The following is a 23,936-nucleotide window of genomic DNA, read 5'->3' as shown; positions in this document are numbered from 1 at the left end:
CAATAAATAAATTTAAAAAAGAAAACCTTAAATTTTCATCTTGATTAGATAGATGCCTTTGGGTGGATATGAATCTATATAACTTTGAGATAAATTAGACACATAATAAAAAAAAGTGGGTTTTTTTTGCAAAAAAAAACTATTTGGTTTTTGTTTTTGTGAGTCATGCCTATTTCTAAATTATTATTTTTATATAAATTTCTCTAATCACTATTTAATTAATATATTAAAAATATAAATAGAGATAGTTTAAATAAATAAGATCTCTTTAATTAATATTTTAAAAGAGAACTTAATCTATATTAAAAATAAAATTACAGTATCTACTTAAAAAATTATGAATTAATGTCAGAATTAATCTATATTGCAAATAACTTATTTAATATCCTAATTATTTCATTACTATTTTAATGAGCACTAAATGACAGGAGATAAGAAATAAAAAACCTCATCTATAATGAAAACCAAAAATACTCGTAACTCACAAACGAAAACCAATTGTCCTTTTGGTGCAAAAAACCATAAAAAGAGTTTGACAGAATTATAATAGTAGAAAAAAAAACTCAAAATAAATAAATAAATAAATTATTGCATTTTCATTGGTTTGATCAGATGGATGCATTTGGGAGGATCCGAACCCGATAAGGTGGCCTTCGCTTTGAAACAAATGGCGCGTTTGTATCTCCTCTCAGCAATCAGAGCAGCAATCGAGAATCGAAAGCAAGATAACGGTGGATTCATCCGCTAGGGTTTCTCCTGCTCGCGCTCTCAAATTATTCCTACACCAGTGGAACCTTAGCTCTCCTTTGCAACCCGAGATGTTCCTCTCTCTACGCCCCTCCCCTTATCTCCCTCTCCGCCGCTTCTTCTGCAACTGCTCCTCGACCGCGGACATGGCGAGGTACAAGGAGGCCTTCGCCCGGCGGATGACCATGGCTGGAATCAAACCCCATCATCGAATTGGTGACAAAGGCTTCACCTTTCTCTAATTTTATTTTCCTTATCCCGGCCTTAAAATCGTAGTTTTAGCTTAAGTTTTGCTCGTTTGTCACAGCTTTGGGCGTCTCCGGTGGACCTGATAGCATGGCGCTGTGTGTATTGACGGCGGGGTGGAAATTGGATGGTTCGGTTCGGAAGGATGAGGCGTTGGGCTATATTGATGGGCTTTTGGGGATTGTGGTGGATCATGGGTTGCGGGCTGAGAGCTCGGAAGAGGCGAAGCTGGTCCGAGATAGGGTGAATAAGATGGGTAATTGCATATTTGTCCTCCGTGGTTGGATTGTTCATTAGTGTGATACTTATGAGATGGTGCAGGTATTAGATGTGAGATTGCATGCTGCAACTGGCCTGATGGACGGCCAAAACAAGGTCATTTGCAGGAGGCTGCTCGAGAGATGAGGTTTTTACTCGTTTCTTCTCATTGAACTTTTCCACATGTTTCGGTGAATTCTTATTGTTTTAGTGCTTACCGCTCTGCCCTATAGGTTTAAGTTATAAATTTGATTGCAGCTCTTGCAGTAGGTGTCGTAGAGAAAAAAAAATCTATTGTGGTGTGTATATTATATTAGAAAAAAAATCTATGATACATTACAAGGCAGCAACACTGGTGTAGGAATCTTGGTATAATATATTATGTTAAAATTCATCAGACGTATACCTTCTCAAAGCACTTTTCATCAATCATATGAAGAAACTAATATAGAAGTTCCAAGGACTAGAAGATGAACTAGGAACTAATATAGAACTTCGACTTAATTTGCATATGGTTAGTTGGTTACTACAGGAAATGGACTCCAAAGTTCTGTGCATTTCTTCAAATCATAGCCCATGCAGTATCTGCTCATAAATTCCACAGTTATGTGCTACTTTACTAATTAAAAGAAATTAACATTCAACATCTACCACCACTAAATCTAGTGTGAAAAGGAAATAGGTATAGAGAAAAAGAAAAGTTCTCACATAACTTATATCTAGTAAAAGCCATTGTGATTAGTGTTATCTGTATAAAAAAATCTACTAAGTCTTTTATTTTGGAAGACATGATCATTTTCATTTTTCCTTGCATCTTGACCAAAATCACTATTTTATGACCAAATGCCATTCTGCTGGTAAAGGGAGGAGAGAGGTGGTCTAAAGTGCATTAAATGCGGGTAATAAATGATAGTTCATCTTTTTTCGATAAAAGTAATACTTGTTACATAAAGATATGCTTAAAGTGGATTGACATGAATTGATAGAGTGAAAACTGTAGAGAGAAGTATCCATATTTTTTTATATGCAAGTGTAGAATAATGTGCTTAAGTATGGAATCGGTAGATGTATGTTCGGATCAAAATAAACTTTGTGTCCATACTAAAAATTCAAATGTGTAAATGCATAACAATACAAACTTATGCATATACTAAGTAGATGTATGAGTTGGAATCTGTAGATATTTGTGCGCAATCAATGGATATATGTGGTTGGAGGATTTTAGATTTATTACCTGCATTTAATACATCGCAGCTATTTCATCATCTTTCACACCTAACTTTAGTTATTGAACTATGAAATACATAAATGTATTTGCTAAATTTGCAGATGTATGTGCCGGGAGAATAAACCATAGAATTCATACATGTAAATGCGAAACAATACAGACTTATGTATGCATTACACAGATGCATGTGGCAGGAAAATTTTAATTTTTTTTTACGTGCATGTAATGCACTGCATACTATCTATCTCCTCCTCTTGCCCAGCTATGAAATACATACGTGTATGCATGTATTCTAAATATGCACATGCTGGGGGAATTTTTAATTGGCCTGCATTTAATCCACTGAAGGTTATCTCTCTCTCCTCTCCATCTAGTAAATCTGCTTCAGTTATGAAACTAAGTAATATATACATGTCACGTGTGAATTTGTGCATACGTACAAACAAACTATGCAGATATATGTATGGAATTTGCATTTGTATGTATGGAGTCCATAGTTATAACTTATATGTTTGCTCTATTATTTGGCAATTTATAAGATGGCATGGTAATAATTTCCTTAAGATTTTTCCATAGAAAATTTAAATCTCATTTTGGACCATACTTATACAATGAGCTCTAAGCTTTCGTTTGCTTTGAGGATAAAGCTCAATCTAGAATAGCTATTCCTATTTCTACTATAAGGCTTTGTTCACTTGTGAAATAAGGCCTATTCTGGAATAAATATTTTAATTTTTAATACCAAAGACGAGAGCTAATACTGGTGTAATTTATTCTAATGTCTAGTTCAATACTAGTATAAGGACTAATAATTGTATTTGATATGACATAAAGTTGAGTTTAAAGTATTGAAGAATAATGAGTTTATATTAAGAATTGGTGATGTTTCATACCAAATGACAAAAATATTTTTAATTGGATGTAAAGTAGAAGTAGTAATATGTATTTATTTAAAACTATAATATTTTTTATTACAATTGCGGACTTAAAATACTTCATATATTCACATTACGAGGAAATAACCATGCACTGTGAGGAAATAACCACAGGATAATTTTAGACTAGTGGGGGATAATTTTAGACTACTAATTATAGATTATTATTAAATTATATTTTAAAAGTTGTATGGAATAAGATAAGAGAAAATGATAAATTATTATACCAGAATAAGGTAAGTTGTTATTTAGTTACTACACTAGAATATTGTTCTACCAGAATAAGGAGGCTTATTCTAAAATAAGGCTCTTTCTATTCTAGAAGTGAACGGGGGATAAGATATGATTTTTATTCTAGGAATAGCTATTCCTATTTTCACTTGTAATCTAGAACAATGATGTATTAATTATTATTTTTTAGTAGAAAATTAATTATCTTTGATGTGACATAAAGTGAAAGTAAAGTACAAATAAGAAATAAAAATTGACTAAAATACCTTTGATTTGACATATAAGTTTAATTAAAATGTTTTTATTTATTGTAGGTATGCAATGCTTTGCATTATTTTATTGTAGGCATGCTATGCATACTTGTAAGGATGCAATGAAATTGTGAGTGGTAGGAGAGAGGAGATAGGTTGGAATTGCAAAAAAATTGGTGAAAAAATTTAAATTAGACTTTTGGTTTATTGAATGAGATAAGTGAGTAGTAGGAGAGAGAAATTTTAAAATAACTTTAGTCAAATTAAGGGTAAAAATGTAATTGGGCTTTTGTGTGGAATAATTTGAATAATGTTTCTAATTTGGAATATGGATAATTTAATGTTTACCTTCTAATCTAGAATAAGGGAAAAAGTTAATCCGGAAGTGAATAGAGACTTAAGGTATGAAGAACTTTTCCTACTCTAATTTTAAGGTCAACCTGTACTAAGCTTTATCTGTGTTATGATGTCTTCTTTTAGGCAATGTAATTGTTAACTGCCATATATTACTTTTCTAATTTTGCCTCTAGGTTCTGCATGAATATATTTAAACATTGGAAAGGCCTTTTGCTTCTAGTGATTGTCTGCGAAACTTGTTTGGTTAAAAATCTCAGGTATCAAAAATTTCAAGATGTATGCATGAAGCAACAGATAGGAATCTTACTTATTGCGCACCATGCAGATGATCAGGTCTGTGCGAAATAATTCCATGTAGCTTTTTGTATGTCTTTGTTGCCATAAGAGAAATTTGATAAACAAGGTGTAGCACTAAATACTGACAAAGTATCTTTTCTGTAATTGATATATGCAGCTAAACAATGTGCTACCTCGAGTGACTGTGAGTCTGTAACATTAAAAAGAGAAAAAACACTATAAAATACCTAATCGCAATTGCTTGTCGTGTTGTTGCTTGACTGGTTTGTCTTTACATCATTCATGAGCACAAATTCACGATGATTGATTGGAATTCATTGTGTCGCAACTATAATGTCCAATACATTTGTGATATATACATGCTTCGGTCTCCCTGTTTTTAACTTCCCCTCCAATTTCCAGAATCAATTACATATAAATTTTCTGAGACAAATCTTTGAAATAGCCTCTTTAGAAAACAAGGCTAAGTACATAATTTCTCCCTAGATTCTGGGCAGGTTTGTGCAGTAGGACACCCTTTCTTTGCAGCTTTATGGTATAGATTGATTTCATGTATTATTTACTGCAACATGGTATTTTGTAGAATAAGCTTTGCCATTGTTCTAAAGTGTCTATGGTGGCTGCTGCAATGGATTCACTTCCATGGCGGGTTTTTGTGGCTGGCATGGAGGATGGTGTTTGGTCTAGACCTATCAAAAGGGTTCAAGTTTCTTGACCTGTTCAAATAATTTATATCGGCATTTCAATCAAGATCTTATTGGAAATATATGATCAATGATGTATTTATTTTGTTTACTGTTTGCTACTTTTCCTTTTGATGATGAACTATTGATTTCTTTTAAGTTTTAACTCTATTTTGATATACTTTTGATTCAGTTCTATATAGAATACATAATTAGAAAAGAAAAATAAGTAGCAAAGTTGCTTGAGACCTGCTTTGGGCTCATGGCACTCACCATGATGCCATCTATTGGGCATCATGAAGCCTCTTAACTGCTATGTACTGCCAAACACTTTTTGGAATACCGAGTTTGTTAATTGATTCTAATCTTAAGCTCATAATCAATTTGATCTACTTAGCTATGTAATCTCATTTCTCTTTCATACTCAGAAGAAAATATTTAAATCAAGATAACTTCTCATCTTAAATTCTATTTTCAATTTAAAATGCAAATTAGACTTGGAATTTAGTGATAAAAAATGCATTTCTACTTATTGCAGTGAATAAGAAATCACTTGATACATCAGAAAGTTATGTGATAAAATCTCTACACCGAAATCTCCTCTGAAAGAACTGCATTTGTGCTATACTTTTATGCATGGAATATCTTTCTTTTGACATAGTTCCTAAAAGCAACTGAAATTTGTTTTTTTCATCTTCTCAATTCCAATGCCTGGTATTTCATTCTCTTAATCAGTTAAAAGGATTTTGGGATGCTTACATTGTTCCTGATAATGTATCTTTACTAGTAGGCATTCAAAAGTATGTTAGTGGAACAGCTAAAATTTTCTTATTAAATATCTATCCTTTTTTCAAGAGCTTTGTATTTGGTGTTTGTTAGGTGCCTGAATGTCATTGTTCTTGTGGTAGGTAATTCTTTTTTCTTTCTATTATCACGTATCCTCTGTTTTCAAATGATAGGAATCCTCTTAGTGCAGGCTGAACTCTTAATTCTAAGACTATCCCGCAATAGTGGAGTTCTTGGACTTGCTGGCATGGCTTTTGTATCTCAATTATTCCCAACACATTTGAAATACTGTGGAGAAAATCGAAACAGTAGTGGTATTTTACTTGTTCGGCCAATGCTTGAATTCTCAAAAGATGACATGTACAAAGTGAGTTTACCTCAAAGCATTTTGTATAATTTGTACTTTAAATTTTTTAATTATGGTTTACTATTAATTGTTAGTGGATAACTGGATATATGTTGTCATCTATAGTACGCTTGGGCTGCATGAGCCTAACTTGGTACTGGGAAGGTTGATTGATCTACTCTGTTACTGTCATATCTGGAATGTACTCGCTGAACTTAGTTTTGTCTAGAGGGAATAGGAGAATGGGTTAATGAGGCCAAATTTTGTTGTGTTTGGACATTTATGCTGTTTAAGTAACAATGGTTCTCTTATGTTTTTCATGTCTTGTTAATGGGGATGACCTCCTTTTAAATCAATCTGTGCTTCCAGTTCTGTTGAATACATCAGAAATACTATAAATTGTTGGACACAATGCCATTCGTTGAGTTGCAAACTTGCAATTTTTCCAAAGGTTAATCCTAGGTGGTTTGATGTTGCTACCAGATATGTGGAGGAGGTAATCAGGTGTGGGTGGAGGATCCAACAAATCAGAGCATGTCATTTGCTCGGAATCGCATTCGAGCCTCTTTAAGAAGTTTGTCATCAGGTAAGTTTATATGTGAACTTATTACATTAGTTTGTCCTAACTGCTAACTGATAAAAAGGGTTAGATGTGCTGACAAAAAGAAAGATGTAAACTGTATCAAGAGCGTGTTTGCACACATGCCCACACCCACATGCTCACACACATACATGCACACGCACGCGCATGCACACACACACACACGCACTTGCACATGCACATACACGTACACACAAAACTTCTGCTGATTATCCTCATCAAAATTTTTGCTGACCATGGATATGGCAAGGGTGTAACTGTAAACTGGGTAGCCATGTGGAAGAATGTTTTAGCTGCCAGTTCTTGGCATGGTTTCAACCCTTTGGTATTATAATATGAAGAAAACCTTGTACGTGTATTAGCCAATGTCCTATGTCAGTGAAATGGTTGACATGTCTTTCCTGATTCTCTCTAGCCAAGTCTTGTTTGCTCCTCTTCTCTTTGTGGTGCCTTCTACCTGAACTGAACTACTTTCCTTACTAGTTCGCTCCATGGTTTCTGTTGAATAGTCCAAAGCATCTTAGGCAATTTTTTTGCCTCTTATCCTGAAAGGCTGGTAGGTCCTTTGTTATTTTTGGTTTCCTTGTGACACCACTCATTCATCTTAACATGTTCTTCTTAATTTTTTTACGTGACACCACTCATTCATCTTAACATGTCCTTCTCAATTGTTTTATGTGAGACCACTCATTCATCTTAACATGTTCTTCTCAATTGTTTTATGTGACACCACTCATTCATCTGTAACATGATTTTCTTGACTGTTTTATATTTAATTTTGAATTTGTTGTTTACTAGTTGCTTAATATAACATCTCGACTACACTAACCACCTTTAGCAGTGCCAATTTCTGGTCAAAGCAAAATTTGAGAAAAAAGGTGCTTGCCATGAAATATATGAGTTCACTTTTTAGGTAAAAGCATCTACATTGAAATTTAGGCTCATGTAACCAAGGATCATGATTTTCATCAAGGACTCGGACAATGGAATGGAAAAATTCCAATATAGAAATTTAAAATGTGCTCACTTCCTGAAAGTGGATGAAAATATGCAACTTATATAAATATAAATGCCTCAAGTAAACCTTATAGAACTTATACAAACATATGATTTACATTAACACATGCAAATGATCTGAAATGGTGCTCTATATCTGATTTTACTGTGCACACTTGGTAAGCTTATTTGTTCCCATTTTATAATTCATACACTTCACTGTTTGCTTTCCTGTGCTAAATATATTAGCTATTTATGTTGGTAAATAGTTACATACAGTTCTTGACATAAACTGTCTGGTTCCTTTTCAGGTGCCTTTAGGTCACAACTGCAAGGACTTATCTCTGCTTGTCGGTTAACACGTGCCTATGTAGATCATATTTGCCATAAGATGATAAAGGAATCTGTGACCATCATGGAGGTTTTTTATGTTATTATCAGTTTCCCTTGCAATTTATGCACTGTCTAATTGATAGATTTGGATATCAAGATAGTGATCATCATACTATGCTTATATGATTTGATCATTCTACAGTTGTGTGCTTATTCTATAGTTATGTTCTAGACTAACATACGACTATTAAATGCTTTAGTCACTTTTATAGGAAATTTTGTATGATGACAACTATTAAGGTCCTCAGAAATTGTTGCAATAGGTAAGGGCCTCAGTCTAACAAAGTATAGAAAACCAACTGACTTGGCATCTGCATGCAAGTATGCAACAAATATCTAAGGAGATAGAGCAAAGAGATTATCTAGAGGGATGTTGCTAGAGCACTATGGAAAATTTTATTTAGGGGATATTGCACATGATGTTACGGCTAATAGTACATACTGCAATTAATCTTGTTCAAAGCAGTTGTGGCAAGGCTTATGCTTATGTTCGAAAAAGGTGAAAGGACTGGCCAAAGCTGTAAAAAGATGTTTATGATAGATGACCATTTGAATACATGAATTATATATCTATGATTGAAAATCTTTTTTGCTTTAGTAACCCTACTTAGTTGTTCAGCTCTTTGTATGTTTTCTCTTTCTAATCTACATGATAAAACAGCATGCCTTTTTGGTTTTCCAGTAATGTGGTCTTACTGATGCAAAATGCTCCTTATCGGGGTCAAATGCCCTTTCAGGCATCCCTTATAAGGCACCTTGCCAACTCCTTGTCAAACACAGTGGGACATACTTTGACTCAATCTGGACAGCCCCAAAAGTTTTAGGTTAACTTAACTTTGTAAGTTAGCTAGTGCAATTGACTAAATTAACCATTCTAATTAACAATTGACCAAATTGAGTCTGTTGGACAACTCAATTCTAATTGAAGCAACAACGATTATTTTTTATCAAATTGAGCTTAATTAAACCTAAATTAATTTAATAAGTCTAAGTTAATAATGAAATAATAAGAGATGGACATTTGTCCACATTGATGATGGTCAGATATTGCATGCTTTCTTGCTTTGGTTGGAAATGCTGGTTTTCTCATTTAGAAGCTCACCTAGAAATGCAACCAAAGATGTGATACAAGACAATAGCTTCTAATAGAAGAACTCCTCTATTTCATTTGATTATTCTTATAGAACAGTTCTTCTATTTTGTTTTGATTATAGAAAATAAGAGCAAAGCCATGGAGTGTGGTCTATTTTGCATATGAAAGGCGGCTTATCTGATTTTTTCTGGGGCCTATTAAAGGAAGAGTAATAGTTACCTGTGCATTTGATGGATGAACTCATTATCAGTTAAAACTGAACATATACCCTGATTTCTTGTTTTCTTTAGCATGGCTATGCTATTATTGATCTGGAGAAGCTCAAGCCATTAGATGTTGGTGATCTTTGTCTCTCACAGTACCTAGCCTCTATTTTGCAGGTGATAGGGTATCTCTTGTTATATCCTTTCTTATGTTGATAGCACATTTCTTGTGCAATCAAGAACATTTTAAATTTGAAATATAGATTACCTTTTCAGATTTATGATACTGTTTATCTATGTGGCAGTTTATCTCTCAAAGGCACAGACCCGTTCGTGGTAGTACTGCTCGGTTGGTAATTGACTACATTCGTAAGCTTCCATGCAAGGTGCGCTCAATTTCATTCTTCTTCTTTTGTACTTGAAAACCTGAAGGCCCGATTGCAAATAAGCTCTTATGGAAATACTTGTCATCTGTCAAAATAATAACCAGTTACTAGTCTAGCAAAAAGTATTTCTGCTTGTTTCTGAGTGCTAATTGCACTTTTTCAAAGGACAATAATTAATGACTTTTATTGATTCCTTATGTTTGCAGTACATTCAGTATTATTTCAAATAGAGTAACCGAGGTTGATCCAGGATTTTCTATTTGTCTCTCTTTGCCACTACTATACCGTGAGCTAAGGATTTTTATGTGCCATTGGCACTGGGTGTATCGGTTTGTCGGCACAGCCAGTGCCAATTGGCACAAGACTATGCTTTGTGTCAGGAGTGGAGAGAGTGAGGGAGAAAGAGTATGGCGAGGTGGGTGAAGAGAGGCATTTTCCAGTTGAGAAGAGTGTGTTCTGCTTAGAGTGAAAGCCCTAATTATTGTACAGACAACAAAAATGAAGATGGTGACTGTCCAATAACCAGATCAATGTGAATTGTGTAAATTAGAATCTATCTTAATGGTAACTTGACATTCTGCTTAAAGCATATAGTCAAATAATGTGATACCTACTAAGGTTATAAGCCATTTCCAGACCCTTTCGACAATGAACCAGAAGTAACCTTCGTTGGCTGCTCTTCTCTCTTCTTAATCCATTTTGCCACCTCCCCTTGCACCACCAGTAGGGATAATCTTTGGCCCTGTACAATCTCTGTGTGTGTGTGTGTGAATCTGTGGGTGTGTGCCCCTTCTCTTTTATTCTTGCACCATGCTAAAAGGGTTCTTCTCATATGCTAGCCACCTCCCAATATACAAGATGTGACATCCGGCAGTGTGTTTTGCTGGCACATAAAACCTTCACCCCACACTTCTAACAATTTATACAATGGATGGGATAAAATCAAGGATAGTCTTGCCATGGTATGGACATCCCCATCACTGGCTGGACTACATGTGTAGCAGCACAAATGGTGTTGTTAGCATGGTGCTAGGTTCATCAGCATAGCATGGCATATGTTATTATTATGTTCTTAATGCTTTTGTTGATCTAAAATTAAGTAAAGTTACTAGTGCATTTTTGATTCATTATCATAAGGTAAATTCCTTTTCTACATTAGAATACATCTGAAGAATAATTAGTTGCATTCTTGCACACTCATGTTGTCATGACCCGAAATTGAAATCATAATCAGTCATGTCCCTCAATATGTTTGAGAAATACAAAGCCTTACTAATACTTTCTAAATACACAATGATAATAATTAATGAGAAAATCTGATTTTGATAATTTAATTCAATAATAATGAAAATAACCAATGTTATCACTAATGTGTCTCTAAGCAAATTGAATTAACAAATTATCTAAAACATAAAAACAAAAAGAACTGAAAGGTAAAAAGAGTAAATTCTAAGTGGAGGTGGGGTTTCGATGCATCTCGTTCAGTCGCCACACTAATCATTACCTGAAATATTAGGAGAAAATTTCATGAGCCAACAACTATAGCTCAGTGAATGGAATCCACTGAAAAGCCAATAAAATTAAAATTTATAATTTTAAGTAACAATAATAACGATAATAATTATAACACAAAGTCATATCTCATAACATGCTCAGTTCTAAGTTTCTAACATACTGAAATTTTTCTCAATAATAATAATGCCATTTATCTCAATTGGATCTATACCTTATGGATCCGCATCAACCATAAATTACTTCGAGATAACACTTGGATTTTTTTCTTATAGCTGATTCGGTTAGGGTCATCAGGAGGTGTCACTATATGATAAACGTATCCTGTCTCTTTCGCTAACCGTTGAGAGAGATTAGAGTCACATCAAGAAGTCTTTCGATTTAACCTAAAATTGTTCCCTAACTCTGCCAAAGTCACCTAAGAAAGTTACCGAGTGATATAAATTAGGACTTTCTTCTGCACTTCCAGTTAGACTTGAGTCACTACAGAAAGTCGTAAGTGATTTATACTGAGACTGTTTTCTAAGTCATACCAAATATCAGTTATATTTTTCCTCACTAAAATTTTGCTATTTGTACGAAATATAGCGATGCACTGAATTATATATTTTGCACACAAAATTACAATAATTAAATTGCAGATAGAAAATATAATAAATAATTTGCATATAGAGAAATATGTGGTCTGATAAAAAACACAAAATATAATACGAATAAATATATGAGTGAACCCACAAACTTGAGTCTAGGTATAACAACTAAAATCTCTAATCTCTAGTTCACGTGTTAAAAATCACAACATTTAATAATAAATAACAATAAAATTTTAAATTAAATAATATCATGATTTTAAAATTTAAAGCTAAATAAATTGTTCAAATGGGCCAAATCAAGCCCAAATTAGTTGGGTTGGGCTGCCGCTAGCCCGCAGCCCAATTTTTTTATCTTTATAATAATCAGGCTGGGCCAAGGCTCAACCCAATAGTTAAAAATGACTAAGCTTCTAGCTAACTCGTAGGCTATGACCCAATACTAAGGATTCGATTAGGTCTTTGGGTTCGAAACTCAGACCCGAACCTGGCAGGAGAAAAGGTTGGCCCGGGTTAAACCCGAGCCCAACCCTTCTCACCCTTGATGAGAACGACGAGGGAGAAAAAGAAAAAGAGAGGGAGGAGGGAGGGAGAAAGAAGATCGCCGACAGTCCACCTACCACGCCAATGCCTTCCTCGTGACCATGTCGACCATGCGAAGTGGAGAAGAAGCCACTGGCGAAGACCCACGGGTTTAACCTTTGTCCGGTGGCGATTCGAGCCATAAAGGCTCTCCTAGAAGGTAACTATGGCACGGGGCCAACGACATGAAGCTCTTGAGTATGAGCGGTAGCGACCCGAAGCCGCCGGTCACCTGATTTGCCAACGAAACTGCAAGCACCAAATGTTGGTATTTCTAATTTATCCTATTAAACTTAAATTAAATATGAGGGGTGAGAGAGGGCTTATTGATGAGTCACGTGGTGGTCTCCAATTGCTCCGACGGCGCTCCGGCGGTTTGATTCTACGACGACGACTTCGACGGTAAAGAAAGAAGAAGAAGATGAAAAGAGAAAGAAGGCTGGGGTGGGTGGATAATTAGGGAAATTCATTCTAATTCGAATTTTTTATAGGTTAGGTTTTAAAATCTAATTCGAATTTGATTCGGAGTGGCCGGAAATCCCATAGCCACCTTTTCCGTTGTGTGACGAAGAAGGGAGGAAGGTTGCACGTGCAGTGCACGTGTGCCCTCTTCTCTCTCAATTTTTTTCCAGTTCTTACACATGTCATTCTTTTAGGACGAGGCTAATTAGGGAAATTCATTCTTTTCAATTGTATTTGAGTTTTACATTAAATTTAATGAACACTTGATGGGATCAATGATAAGATAGAAGATCTACCCTTCAAGGTCATTAATTTTACTTTGCGATTTGTAATTCCAATCAAGCAAATTGAGAAAATTCATCTTTACTTATTCAAGTATCAACTTTTTTGAGATTGTCCAAATTCAGGGTAAACAGTTATAAATTCATATGCAATTTAAAATTGCTTTCCAAATTTAGAGGAATTTTCTTAAATTAATGACATAATAGAAGAGATCAATGATATTAATTTCACTTATTCAAGCCTCCTTTTTAGTTAAACAAACTGGAGAAATTCTATTTTTTACTCAGTTTTATCCCAAAATTCTGGCCTTGTACTCCGAGTCTCTGACACACTTGATTTAGTAGTTAACTAGTTTCTGTGCTTGAGAAATGATTCTCAAGCTGGGGAGAATTCAGAAAAAGAACCCCTTTATTGGCTGATACAGGTCATCATAGTATTTTATGTCTTGAAGTCTTACCAACCGGCTTTTAATTCTATCCAAAATCTGACATTTTCACCATATAATGTGAGGAAAGCTAACTCTCTAGTCAGGACGCTAACTGCTTTCAACTAATGTAGGCAACCATCCTCCTGACAATTCTGTTGCATTAGTTTAGATTTTCATCAAATATAATTGTTTGTCAGTTTGGCCTATCTTTCCAGCCCCATTTCTGTAAACCACACAAATTTGTATGTACTATGTAGTATGCACTCATTTAGTTCTAGGCATCTTTTATTATTATCTGCCAATGCCTGTATTGTTGCAATTTTATGATTGAAGCTTAATCTCAACAAGTATTTGTTAAGGCAGTCAAGGAAACTTTTGCCCCATGCTTAAGTAGCATATCCCAGGATATATGCACATCATTGCAATACTTTAGAATGTGATAGGTTTTCGATTAGTTACAACAGATGGGCAAACCTAATCTCCATATCATCGTTTTTCTTGGTAAAGTTAATTCATTATGGTTTGATATTTTACTTCGGCATCAGCAAAAAGTTTTTAAAACCTTCATGTAATGTTGTTAGATGCAGAATTTGCCAACGCAACAATGGCGCATCTAAAAGTCTGTAGTAATAAAAAGAAAATAAAATATTGCGTTTACATGTTAATGACTTTGAGCAGGAATGAAGTATGTGTTGGTATTTAGGTAATCTGCAATGATTTGGCCTTCACGAAAATCTTTTATCTAGTGATTAATGTATCTTAGTGCATATAAGTATGTGCTATTTTATTCTGATACATTAAGCTGTATATTGATGTTCAAATGGAGCAAGATCTCTTCGCATAATTGGTACTAAAGCAACATAGAAAAAAGAAATCCCTGTTATCTTATGGACAATTAACAAAGTAGAAATTACATTCATATATTTGGTACCTGTTTGTTATATTTAAAGTTGTGACTCACATAGAAAGTTGTTTCTACACTTCTTTTTTTATGATTCCTCAAATTGATAGGAAAATGGTCCCTACTCCTTTGTCTCTAGTATTTTGAAATTTGCTTTCTTAATGGTTGTCCTATAAGAAGTTGTAATTGATGAATAAATTTATGTTTTTCTCGTTGGTTTCAATCTTTCACGTCTTTGACTACTTTCCAGACCTCACTTACTGCAGCTGGTTGTTACCTTTGCCCTGCACCACAGTCCAAAGGCTTAAAAATCTTAGTCTGTTGTTCGGTTGACTCCCCTTATTCATCTCGGATTGGGCTGTCTTATAAATACTCATGTGAGGAAGAAGGATATTTTCTTCCCAGAGAGATTGATCAGATGATCAAGGAGGGAAATATGTACTCTGATGAATCACTCTTGAAGTCTCAAAGCATACCTTTTATGACTGCAAAATCTTATATGGATGTCTTAAATGAAGCGGAGAAGCTAAACTTAATTAGCCAGTCAACCTTAGAAGATATTGCCTTGTTGGGAGTGAAAGAAAACGAGAAGTTCAGTTCTACTATGGAAGTAAAATATGACCAAGAGCCAAATCGTGAAATTAAGTTTGATGGTCCTTCAGGCGTACCTATTCATCCTGGCCAAACATGCCATTTCATGAATAGGTTCCTTGTTACATGGAAATCTCTTGAAGTTGTCAAGGTAGATGGATTATCGTCAGTTGAAAGTGAAGATCAATTTTGCCAGCTCTGCATGGTTGATCAGGAGATAACAGTTACAATCCGGCACATGGTTGATTCTGATTGGTTATTTCTTGCAGAAGTTTCTAAAAGCCAGATACTCACAGAATGCCAGGAGAGGGCCAATATTTCTACAAACGAGACGCAACAGAATGGATTGGAGAACATGAAATATTCCAATTATATGCAGTTGTCAGCAAAGAGTGCTCTGCATGCCTTAAAATCTATTCCAGCTTCTGCAAGAAGGGGATTGCCTGTACTCGTTAATTCTCAAGGTTTGCCATTAAGCATCCCGGTACGTGTATATATCGTTTATCTCTACAAAGCATGCTTAGTTTCAAGAGCATATTGTCCAGATTTCATGACCATCAATTTTTTTTTTTACTTGTTTAGTTGTTACCTGTTTTCCTTTTCCCTTCCGCTTCCCCCTCCATCTTGATTTGCATCTAATTTAGCTGGAAAAAGCAATTGTATAGAAGGGATCAAGGGGATTGGCTGCACTTGTTGATTCTTAATGTTTATACTTTATACAGTTATCTGCATGTACTATTTATCTATAAGCAAACCATGTTGAACTTTTAGTTTCATGGGCTTATAGCTCTGATCATTTTACTCATTTAAGATCTTCTCTGTTGGCTTTTCCATTTTTAACCCCTAATTCCTTTTATATACACATTCTGTGCTTGCCTGTGGGTGTGGATGTGTGCATGTGGACTGTCCTGGACACACTTCAGGCATTTACATTAAAAAAAGATGAATTATGAGTCAACTTTGAGCACCTGGAACATAGATCAAGTCAGATTGTTGGAAAGATGGAAACTTTAGTAATATACTGTCCGAGAACTTCATTCACCTGTATTTGTTTTTAATTTCAACAGCACACGCATGCAAAAAGGTTTTGGTTCTTATGAGCTAATAGATATCCTTGTTTTCTTTCAGAGCATTTGTTTCAGGTGTTGCCCTCGTCTTTCAGTAGCTGTAGTATTCAAACCAAAGGTGCCCCTTGGAGGAGGTCACACTTCATACATCTGAAATCTTGAAGAAAACGAGGGAACTTAATTGTTTATTGCAGCAAGATATGTGATGTCAAAATGGAACCAGTTGCATGAATGATATTTGGTAGCAAGTAGAGATAGTAAACTCCTACCTGTTTGTCAGGGTTCCGCTACTGCTCTAGCATTGAAAGTTGCCAGTAACAAATGCATTGTTTGTTGATGTTTATCTGAAGTGATCAAAAGAACTGCTAGAAAGATTCTGTAAATGAGGGGCTTAACTTGAGGAGTGGTGTTCTTTTGCTTGATAGATGTCATGGGTTTTATTCACACTGTTTATTGGATTTTCAAATTGGCTTGGAGTGCTTCAGAAACCTATGACATAAATATACTGCTTCAGAGATACTTGTGCAAAGTAGGTGTCTGTCTAGAACTAATTATGTGGTGCAGGATGGAGAGTCAGATTCTTCTATTTGTGACCACGGAAAGCAGCTGATGCATTAACTAAACTTAAGAGCAGATAAACTGTGTTATGCCAACTCGGATGTCCTTTGAGCAAAGCTGAACTGATAGATGGCTCATTTCCTCTTTAGCTTCAACATACTTCCATTAGTACAAATCTATTGCAACGGTTGACAGTTAACGTTGGTTACTAATTTGAAAGCCAAGCTTGTGAAATGCAAGTATTCCTTTGGAATGGAATGGAGCCAGGATCCTGGAAATTTCTGCAGATATTTTCCACAAGCCAGACCTCCAAAGTAAGTTTACCTTTTGAGGGAGCTACAGATCTAGAGAAGGAAAGGAAAAATGGAATCTTCTTTCAGAGCTCACTCATGGAGACACCACCAAGAATGTGCTTACCAGTTGACAGCTCTATTTGACCCTATACTTGGGTATACAGAAGTCCTCTCAAGGTATTCTTCCTGCAACTGGGATTCCGCAACAATGGCAATATGTCTCTGTGGTAACTTGTAAATTTTTGGTATTTTCGTATAGTGATCTCTCTCGCCACACTTTCCTTTTCATGCTTTTCACCTGAAAATTTCTTCTATGAATTCTTTACGAGAGGAAAGCAGCCGTTGCATATCTTCTAGATTTTTTTGTAGCTTTTTTCAGCCTTTTGAGTTTATTTGTAGGTGTTCTACTTCTCTGGAGGAGTTTCTTTGTTTCGCCTGGAATGATATTAGTAATCAGCTGAGTTAAATGAAGTGGCAGAAAAATGGTATATATATGCAAATAAAGGAGTTCGTCTGTCCTTTTGTTATGGATATTAATGATTAATTTTTTTTTTCTTTCCATTGTTTTTGTGGAGAAAAATGTGAAGACAATTTCTTTTAGATGATATAATTGTTTCGTCCATACATAGAGTGGATGTTCCTGTTCTGGGTCAAGCTTATGTTTGTTTCCCAGGAATAGTGGATAAAGGAGGTGGGGTGTTATTCGTCCATAAGTATGATTGTTATCATCTTTTTTATCTCTGCATTTTTGGTTTGATAGGTAGATTAAGTTAGTGTAATTAGATTTAACAGCTTTAATTTGTTTTTTTTTTTTTTAAATTTCTCTTGGGTCAACAGACGAAATATTTATACAAAGGCCTAAAAATTGTGTATTACCTCAAGAAAACATTATACTGAGGTCAATAATCAAAATAAATGATTTATGCTTGAGTTTAGTATTCTTTATTTCAATTAAAAGAGTAGTTTTGGTAGCTATCCGTATACGGTTTTCTTCTAACACACATCTATCCTTAAGATCTATCTGTCTAATGAGACTAAAAAAGAAAACACTATCTTAAGTCAACTTGATAAAGAGATGCCAACTGGAAGTTGGGCACGGTTAAATTTTTATTTTTATTTTTAAAATAATTTGATAGAAGAGATAATATAGTTTATCTGTTAGCTTGTAATTATTTGTGGTCGCACTATCGGTAATTCTCGTTCGTCCCTGTAAAAAAAAGTGAGTTTGCCACGCAAAACGGTTACAGGAAATTCATATAACCTAGCCTGCAGATAATCGCGTCCTCGCGCCATTTAATCCTGGGCTTCTAGTTTTATCGTAACCATCTAGATAAGAGACCTCCGAGTGGCGTCCGAAGGAAGAGAGTTTTAGATGTTAGAGAGAGAGAGAGAGAGAGAGAGAGAGAGAGAGAGAGAAACTAAAGAGTAACCCAATCCTCTCATGCCTCCACGTACTCACGCCCTCCGGTGCCCGGTGCTAAAGAGGTAAAGAGACCCCTCCTCTCTCTCTCTGTCTCTCTCATTCAGTGGTCTCGTTTCCACTGCAGGGAAGTTGATTGAGGAGCAAATGAGAACAGTTGTAGAAGAGAGGTGCGACTTCATTCGTGTTTTAAATAATCTCGCACTTTGTTTACACTTGAAAAAGAATTAGTAATACGAGTGAGGAAAGCCCAGCTGGGATTTTGTTTGGTTTGTTGAGATTCTGGGCTTTTCCTGGTCTTTTGGTGTCTGATACTGTCATTTAATTGAAGAAATGGAATACTCAAATAAACGTTTGAGGTTTTCTTAACTTTTGGGTTGTCTCCTTGGTGTACTCATTGCAGGCTACTAGCTGTACAGAGGATTTTTGGGTTGTCTCCGTGAGTAAAGTTACCAAACGAGGCGTTAATTTTCTTTACAAAACCTTTCAGATCCTTTGTTTTTCACTTATTCATTTTTATAAATGGCTGCATGATCATCTTACAAACTGAAAGTTTTCTGAATCTAGCTCTGCATCTTGTCATGCAAATCCAAGTCTTTCCCTTGGGGGAATGTTAGTTGGAGTAATGCCTTTTGAGACTGAACAATCTGCATCTTATCAGTTGATTTCCAATGGAGGCATTTTTCTTGGTTTAGTATCTTTTCAATATTTTATCATTAAAGAGTAAAACGAAGCATGGTTACTTTAGGGGAAGATACAAGCTATTGCAGCTTTCAGTTATGGGCTCAATTTAATACACCTTATTGAAAGTTAACGTGAACGGTTTATGAGTAGTGCTAGAGGTGGTAGATGCACAAATCAAGATAGACGAGTCATACTTCTCTTCATATATTTATGAAATTATGAATCATAAAATCTTGATTTCTTCATCTATAATGGGTCATCTTCTAGGCTATATTTTCACCAATGATTGTCTAATATCCTAATCAGGTGAAGCTCTCTCTAGTAGCTGATGTCCTGACTAATCAGAAAGCTGACACGGAAAAGCCCACAAACTCATGTTAATATGCTCGGCCATACACTCATCTCAATCTTTGCATACATTTTTCTTTAAATTCATATTTATGCATACGAAAAGTTTATTTCTGTTTTCATCATATTTATCTGATTCTTCAGAGAAGTCACGCTGGTATTTCAGTTCAATGCAGTTACTTATGGTATTATTCAGTGGACATTGTCCTTGTCGTATATATTAGAAACTGTTCCTTTTTCTGGAGAAAGGACATCCCTGTTTATATTTATTATAAACAATAATAATTACAAACATCATAGATTACATAAAGAAGAAAAAGGATGAAAAAGAAATCCAGTGCTTCTCAGATTAAATGCTTCCCAAGATGACCAATAATATCACAAATTTTGAATCCAGCAACTGTAATAACTTTCTTGTTGAAGCTACAATCATGTTTTTTCTTTTCTAAATTTTCCACCATACCAGACCCATTGAGCTACCACATTCTGTTTGCAAAGACTTTGTAGTATTGTTCTTTCCTAATCTCCCCATCATAAAGATTTTAAAGAACCTGGCCATCCAATAACATAAAATATAACTATTCTATACTTTTATTTGTTGAAGGTGTCTTGTTCTCCAGCATTGAACATCCACACTTGATATTAGGAAACAGAGAAAAGATTATAAAAAATTAAAAAGAGATTGTTTTCCTGTTTACATTGTAATACATAATTACATTTTATCTCTGCTTACAACTTGCCATAGGAATTTGACTTTTTCAGTGGATGTGATAATTGGGCATTGTGTGGTCTTGAAGGGTACATAGTTTGAAGAGTTCAGGCAAAGTGCCAAGCTCAGGAACTATATAAATATGTGTAGTTCCGTTCTTTTTCTCATGTACTCATTCTATTATTACAGATGTCCGTCCATCTTTACTTTTCTGATAGATATACTGATCCTCTCTTCCATCATTTTCTGACTGTCAGTTCAATAATTATTCTGACATAGCATTTGCACTTTTTTGTGTTCATAATGAACTCAGGCTGAGGCTGTCGTTCTAGATTAAAATATCAAACTAGAACATAAGCAAGGAAGTATAGTCATGGTAGAATATGGCATACAGTTGGCATTGGATACCACTAACAAGGATGTAGGCAGGCATAGTACAAAAAGAAAAGAAATGGTTGGTTTCTCTTCCAAGGTATCCTTCTCTCTCTCTCTCTCTAGTTTCTCACTATATATGAGAAGCGACACACCACTTTTTTCTAGGCACAAGTTTCCTTTAACTAAAATTACTTTCTTTAGATGATTCAATGATCTGTTTTATGCCCATTGGAAATTTTTTATTAATTTTTTGCACTACGTAAAATTAACATGTGCTGGAAAGTTGAGGAAGGACTAATCTCCTTCTGGTATATTTTGAGATTGTCTTGTTTTAGGAGTCAAAACAATTTATGATTTGACCATTATTCTTATCTTTAGTTCAGTTAATACGAAATCTCATCTCAGATGATGCATTGAAACTATAAATGGTTATAAGTTATAACCCGGTACTTGGAAGTCTTAATTAAGATATTCGACCTGATTACTGAGACTATTCCAGATGTGTTTTCCTGTTCATGACTTGCGATTGCTTTTCATAACTCCTGCAGATTGCAACACTTGCATAAATGCCTAAGAAGATTTAATAATAATGCTGCATGTTAAAACATTTTTCAGTAATATAGAGTAGTAGACAAGACAATAATAACATGAAGGAAAAGGCTCATTACCTTTTCAAATTTGTTCCTTATTACATTTAACATGCAGATAGATCAACAATGTTCCATTTTCCTCTCTCAAAGAACAATACTCCACTCTCCTTTTCTAATGTTTGCTCAATTGTTTTTTCTTATCTGGCAGTTGAATTTCAAGCATAGTGAAGCTCATTATTTATCTTTTTTCATGTTATTGCTGTCTCATCAGTAAGTTTGCACAATGACAAATTTGTCATTCTTCAATATAGCAGGATCAACATAAATGTGATGACATTTCACAGTCATCTTTGAATTCTTCAAACTCCCAAATACGACCTCGTTGTCCTATCTGCGCAAGGGGACATAGTTGTCAAACTGTTCGTACCAGAACAAAACGAATGGGTACTCTAATAGATCAAAAGAAACCTTATGAAGCCCAATCTTTGTTTGACTGCCTAATAGAAGAGGGGCACAAGCCATCTTTGGTAACATATACAACTCTATTAACTGCGCTAACAGATCAGAAGCTCTTTGAGTCCATTCCTTCACTCATCTCTCAAGTGGAACAAGCTGGATTAAAGCCAGATGCAATATTTTTCAATGCCATTATTAATGCATTTTCTGAAGCTGGAAAGATCAGTGAAGCCATGAACATATTCATGAAGATGAAGGAAAGTGGTTGTAGGACCACAACTAGCACTTTCAACACACTTATAAAAGGATATGGCATCGTGGGTAACCCTGAAGAATCACAGAATCTTTTCAATATGATGTTGATTGAAGGAAATGCAAAACCAAGTCAGAAAACATACAATATTCTGATTAAGGCATGGTGCGATCAGCAAAATCTGATAGAAGCTTGGAATGTCGTAAATAAGATGCGTACTTCTGGTATCTTGCCTGATGTTGTCACATACAATACTATAGCAAGAGCTTATACTAAAAATGGTGAGACAAGGAAAGCTGAGGAGTTGATACTAGAGATGCAGACCAAATTGCGCCCAAATGAACGCACCTGGGCCATTATTGTAGGTGGGTATTGCAAAGAAGGTAATATGAAAGAGGCATTCAGGTGTGTCCGGCAGATGAAAGATATTGGGATTCTTCCGAATGTCATTGTTTTCAACACATTGATAAAAGGATTTCTAGATTCAGGGGACATGATTGGGGTCAATGAAGTAAGTTAAACATTTTGGCGAAATCCTCCTTTTTTTGCTTCAGTCCCTTGATTGATTAATTCACGTTTGAACTGTAATCAAGCAGGTTTCAATATTGATGGAAGAACTTGGAGTCCAAGCAGATGTTGTTACTTACAGTCACCAGATGAATGCATGGAGCGCACTGGGGCTTATGTCCAAATGCATGGAGGTTTTTGATAAGATGGTGCGCGCAGGTGTAGATCCAGATTCTCAAGTATACAGCATTCTTGCCAAAGGGTATGTCCGTGCACGTGAACCTGATAAAGCCGAGGCCCTGCTGCTGACGATGGAAAAATTGGGGATCCGACCAAATGTGGTAACTTTTACAACAATTATCAGTGGATGGTGCAGTGCTTCTAACATGGAGAATGCCTTGAGAGTCTACACTAGAATGTCAGAATCTGGTGTGTCTCCAAATATGAAGACATTCGACACACTTATATGGGGATATGGTGAAGTGAAACAACCATGGAAAGCCGAAGAGCTTCTACAAACAATGAGAGAAGCTGGAGTGATACCCAAAAGGAACAGCTTCCGTCTCGTGGCCGAGGCATGGAGAGCTGTTGGTCTGCAGGATGAGGCCAACAGAGTATTGGGTTTGGTAGAGGATCTTCAAGCAGGATTTGAACCAGATCTTGCAGATGATAGTGAAGCAGAGAGCTTTGAAGGACCCCGTGGACGAGCTCCCCGTACATCACATTCCAACTTGCTGCAGGTTCCTAGTGCCCTCCCTGACCATGGACAGGTTGCCGCAGCTCGTGGAGGTAGGATGGTGTTCCAAGATGCCGAATTTACGTCTGAGAGCCCGCAAACCGGTAGAACATCAGCATTACTTGGTCCCTTGTGCAGATTCCGAGTCAAGTCGTCAATATTCTGCAGGAAGCAACTGCATATGCAGCAGGGTGGGATGTATGGGCAGGCCATTAATTCATGCAAGGTGGTATTCCTGAATTGAGTTGTAATGCTGTTCAAGGGCTGAATAGCTGCTCATAATTTTTTTTTTTTTTTAAATCAATGCGTTCTCTTGTATAAAAACTGTTGGAAAAACCATAGATCAACAGAATTTTCCGATGGCTGCAAAATTATGTCTTCTATCCAGGGGATACTGTATGTCATTGCTTATTCTCCTTTGTTGGCATACTATGTATGTCATATTTTCTCATTACACTGGTAGAAGGCCTTACATGAAAGGCTTCCATTTAGTTTATGAAACTTTCTACACTTCTAATGTATCAGCATATCTTAGGTCATTTCGTCATTACTATGA

General features: G+C 35.5%; 2 protein-coding genes across 11 annotated transcripts; both read left to right on the top strand.

The window, feature by feature from the left end:
* Positions 1-696: 696 nt before the first annotated feature.
* LOC140802701 (uncharacterized) lies at positions 697-17,928 on the top strand. Of its 3 annotated transcripts, XR_012111698.1 has the most exons (13): positions 697-963; positions 1,055-1,249; positions 1,315-1,399; positions 4,511-4,586; positions 5,134-5,250; positions 6,210-6,386; positions 6,849-6,951; positions 8,274-8,383; positions 9,739-9,828; positions 9,957-10,037; positions 15,044-15,868; positions 16,513-17,479; positions 17,702-17,928. XR_012111698.1 is itself a non-coding variant. In XM_073158251.1 (12 exons), exons 1-12 carry the CDS (start codon positions 819-821, stop codon positions 16,603-16,605), a joined length of 2,097 nt encoding a protein of 698 aa, XP_073014352.1. In that variant the 5' UTR covers positions 697-818; the 3' UTR covers positions 16,606-17,928. The 3 variants fall into 3 exon arrangements, 2 of the variants coding, with proteins under 2 accessions (XP_073014352.1, XP_073014354.1); XM_073158251.1 differs by having other exon boundaries at positions 16,513-17,928; XM_073158253.1 differs by lacking the exon at positions 5,134-5,250 and having other exon boundaries at positions 16,513-17,928.
* Positions 17,929-18,630: 702 nt separating this feature from the next.
* LOC140792461 (uncharacterized) lies at positions 18,631-23,871 on the top strand. Of its 8 annotated transcripts, none has more exons than XM_073143531.1 (6): positions 18,631-18,787; positions 18,850-18,892; positions 19,126-19,161; positions 20,777-20,935; positions 21,743-22,648; positions 22,734-23,871. In XM_073143531.1, exons 4-6 carry the CDS (start codon positions 20,837-20,839, stop codon positions 23,622-23,624), a joined length of 1,896 nt encoding a protein of 631 aa, XP_072999632.1. In that variant the 5' UTR covers positions 18,631-18,787; positions 18,850-18,892; positions 19,126-19,161; positions 20,777-20,836; the 3' UTR covers positions 23,625-23,871. The 8 variants fall into 8 exon arrangements, with proteins under 8 accessions (XP_072999632.1, XP_072999599.1, XP_072999625.1 ...); XM_073143498.1 differs by having other exon boundaries at positions 21,740-22,648; XM_073143524.1 differs by lacking the exon at positions 19,126-19,161.
* Positions 23,872-23,936: the final 65 nt, after the last annotated feature.

The sequence above is a fragment of the Typha latifolia genome, chromosome 1 (assembly GCF_019914945.1).
Source record: "Typha latifolia isolate L0001 chromosome 1, TyphaL0001v2, whole genome shotgun sequence".
In the NCBI taxonomy this organism is placed as follows: domain Eukaryota; kingdom Viridiplantae; phylum Streptophyta; class Magnoliopsida; order Poales; family Typhaceae; genus Typha; species Typha latifolia.
Note: the sequence above shows the minus strand (reverse complement) of the source record. Positions and strands in the feature narration are given on the sequence as shown.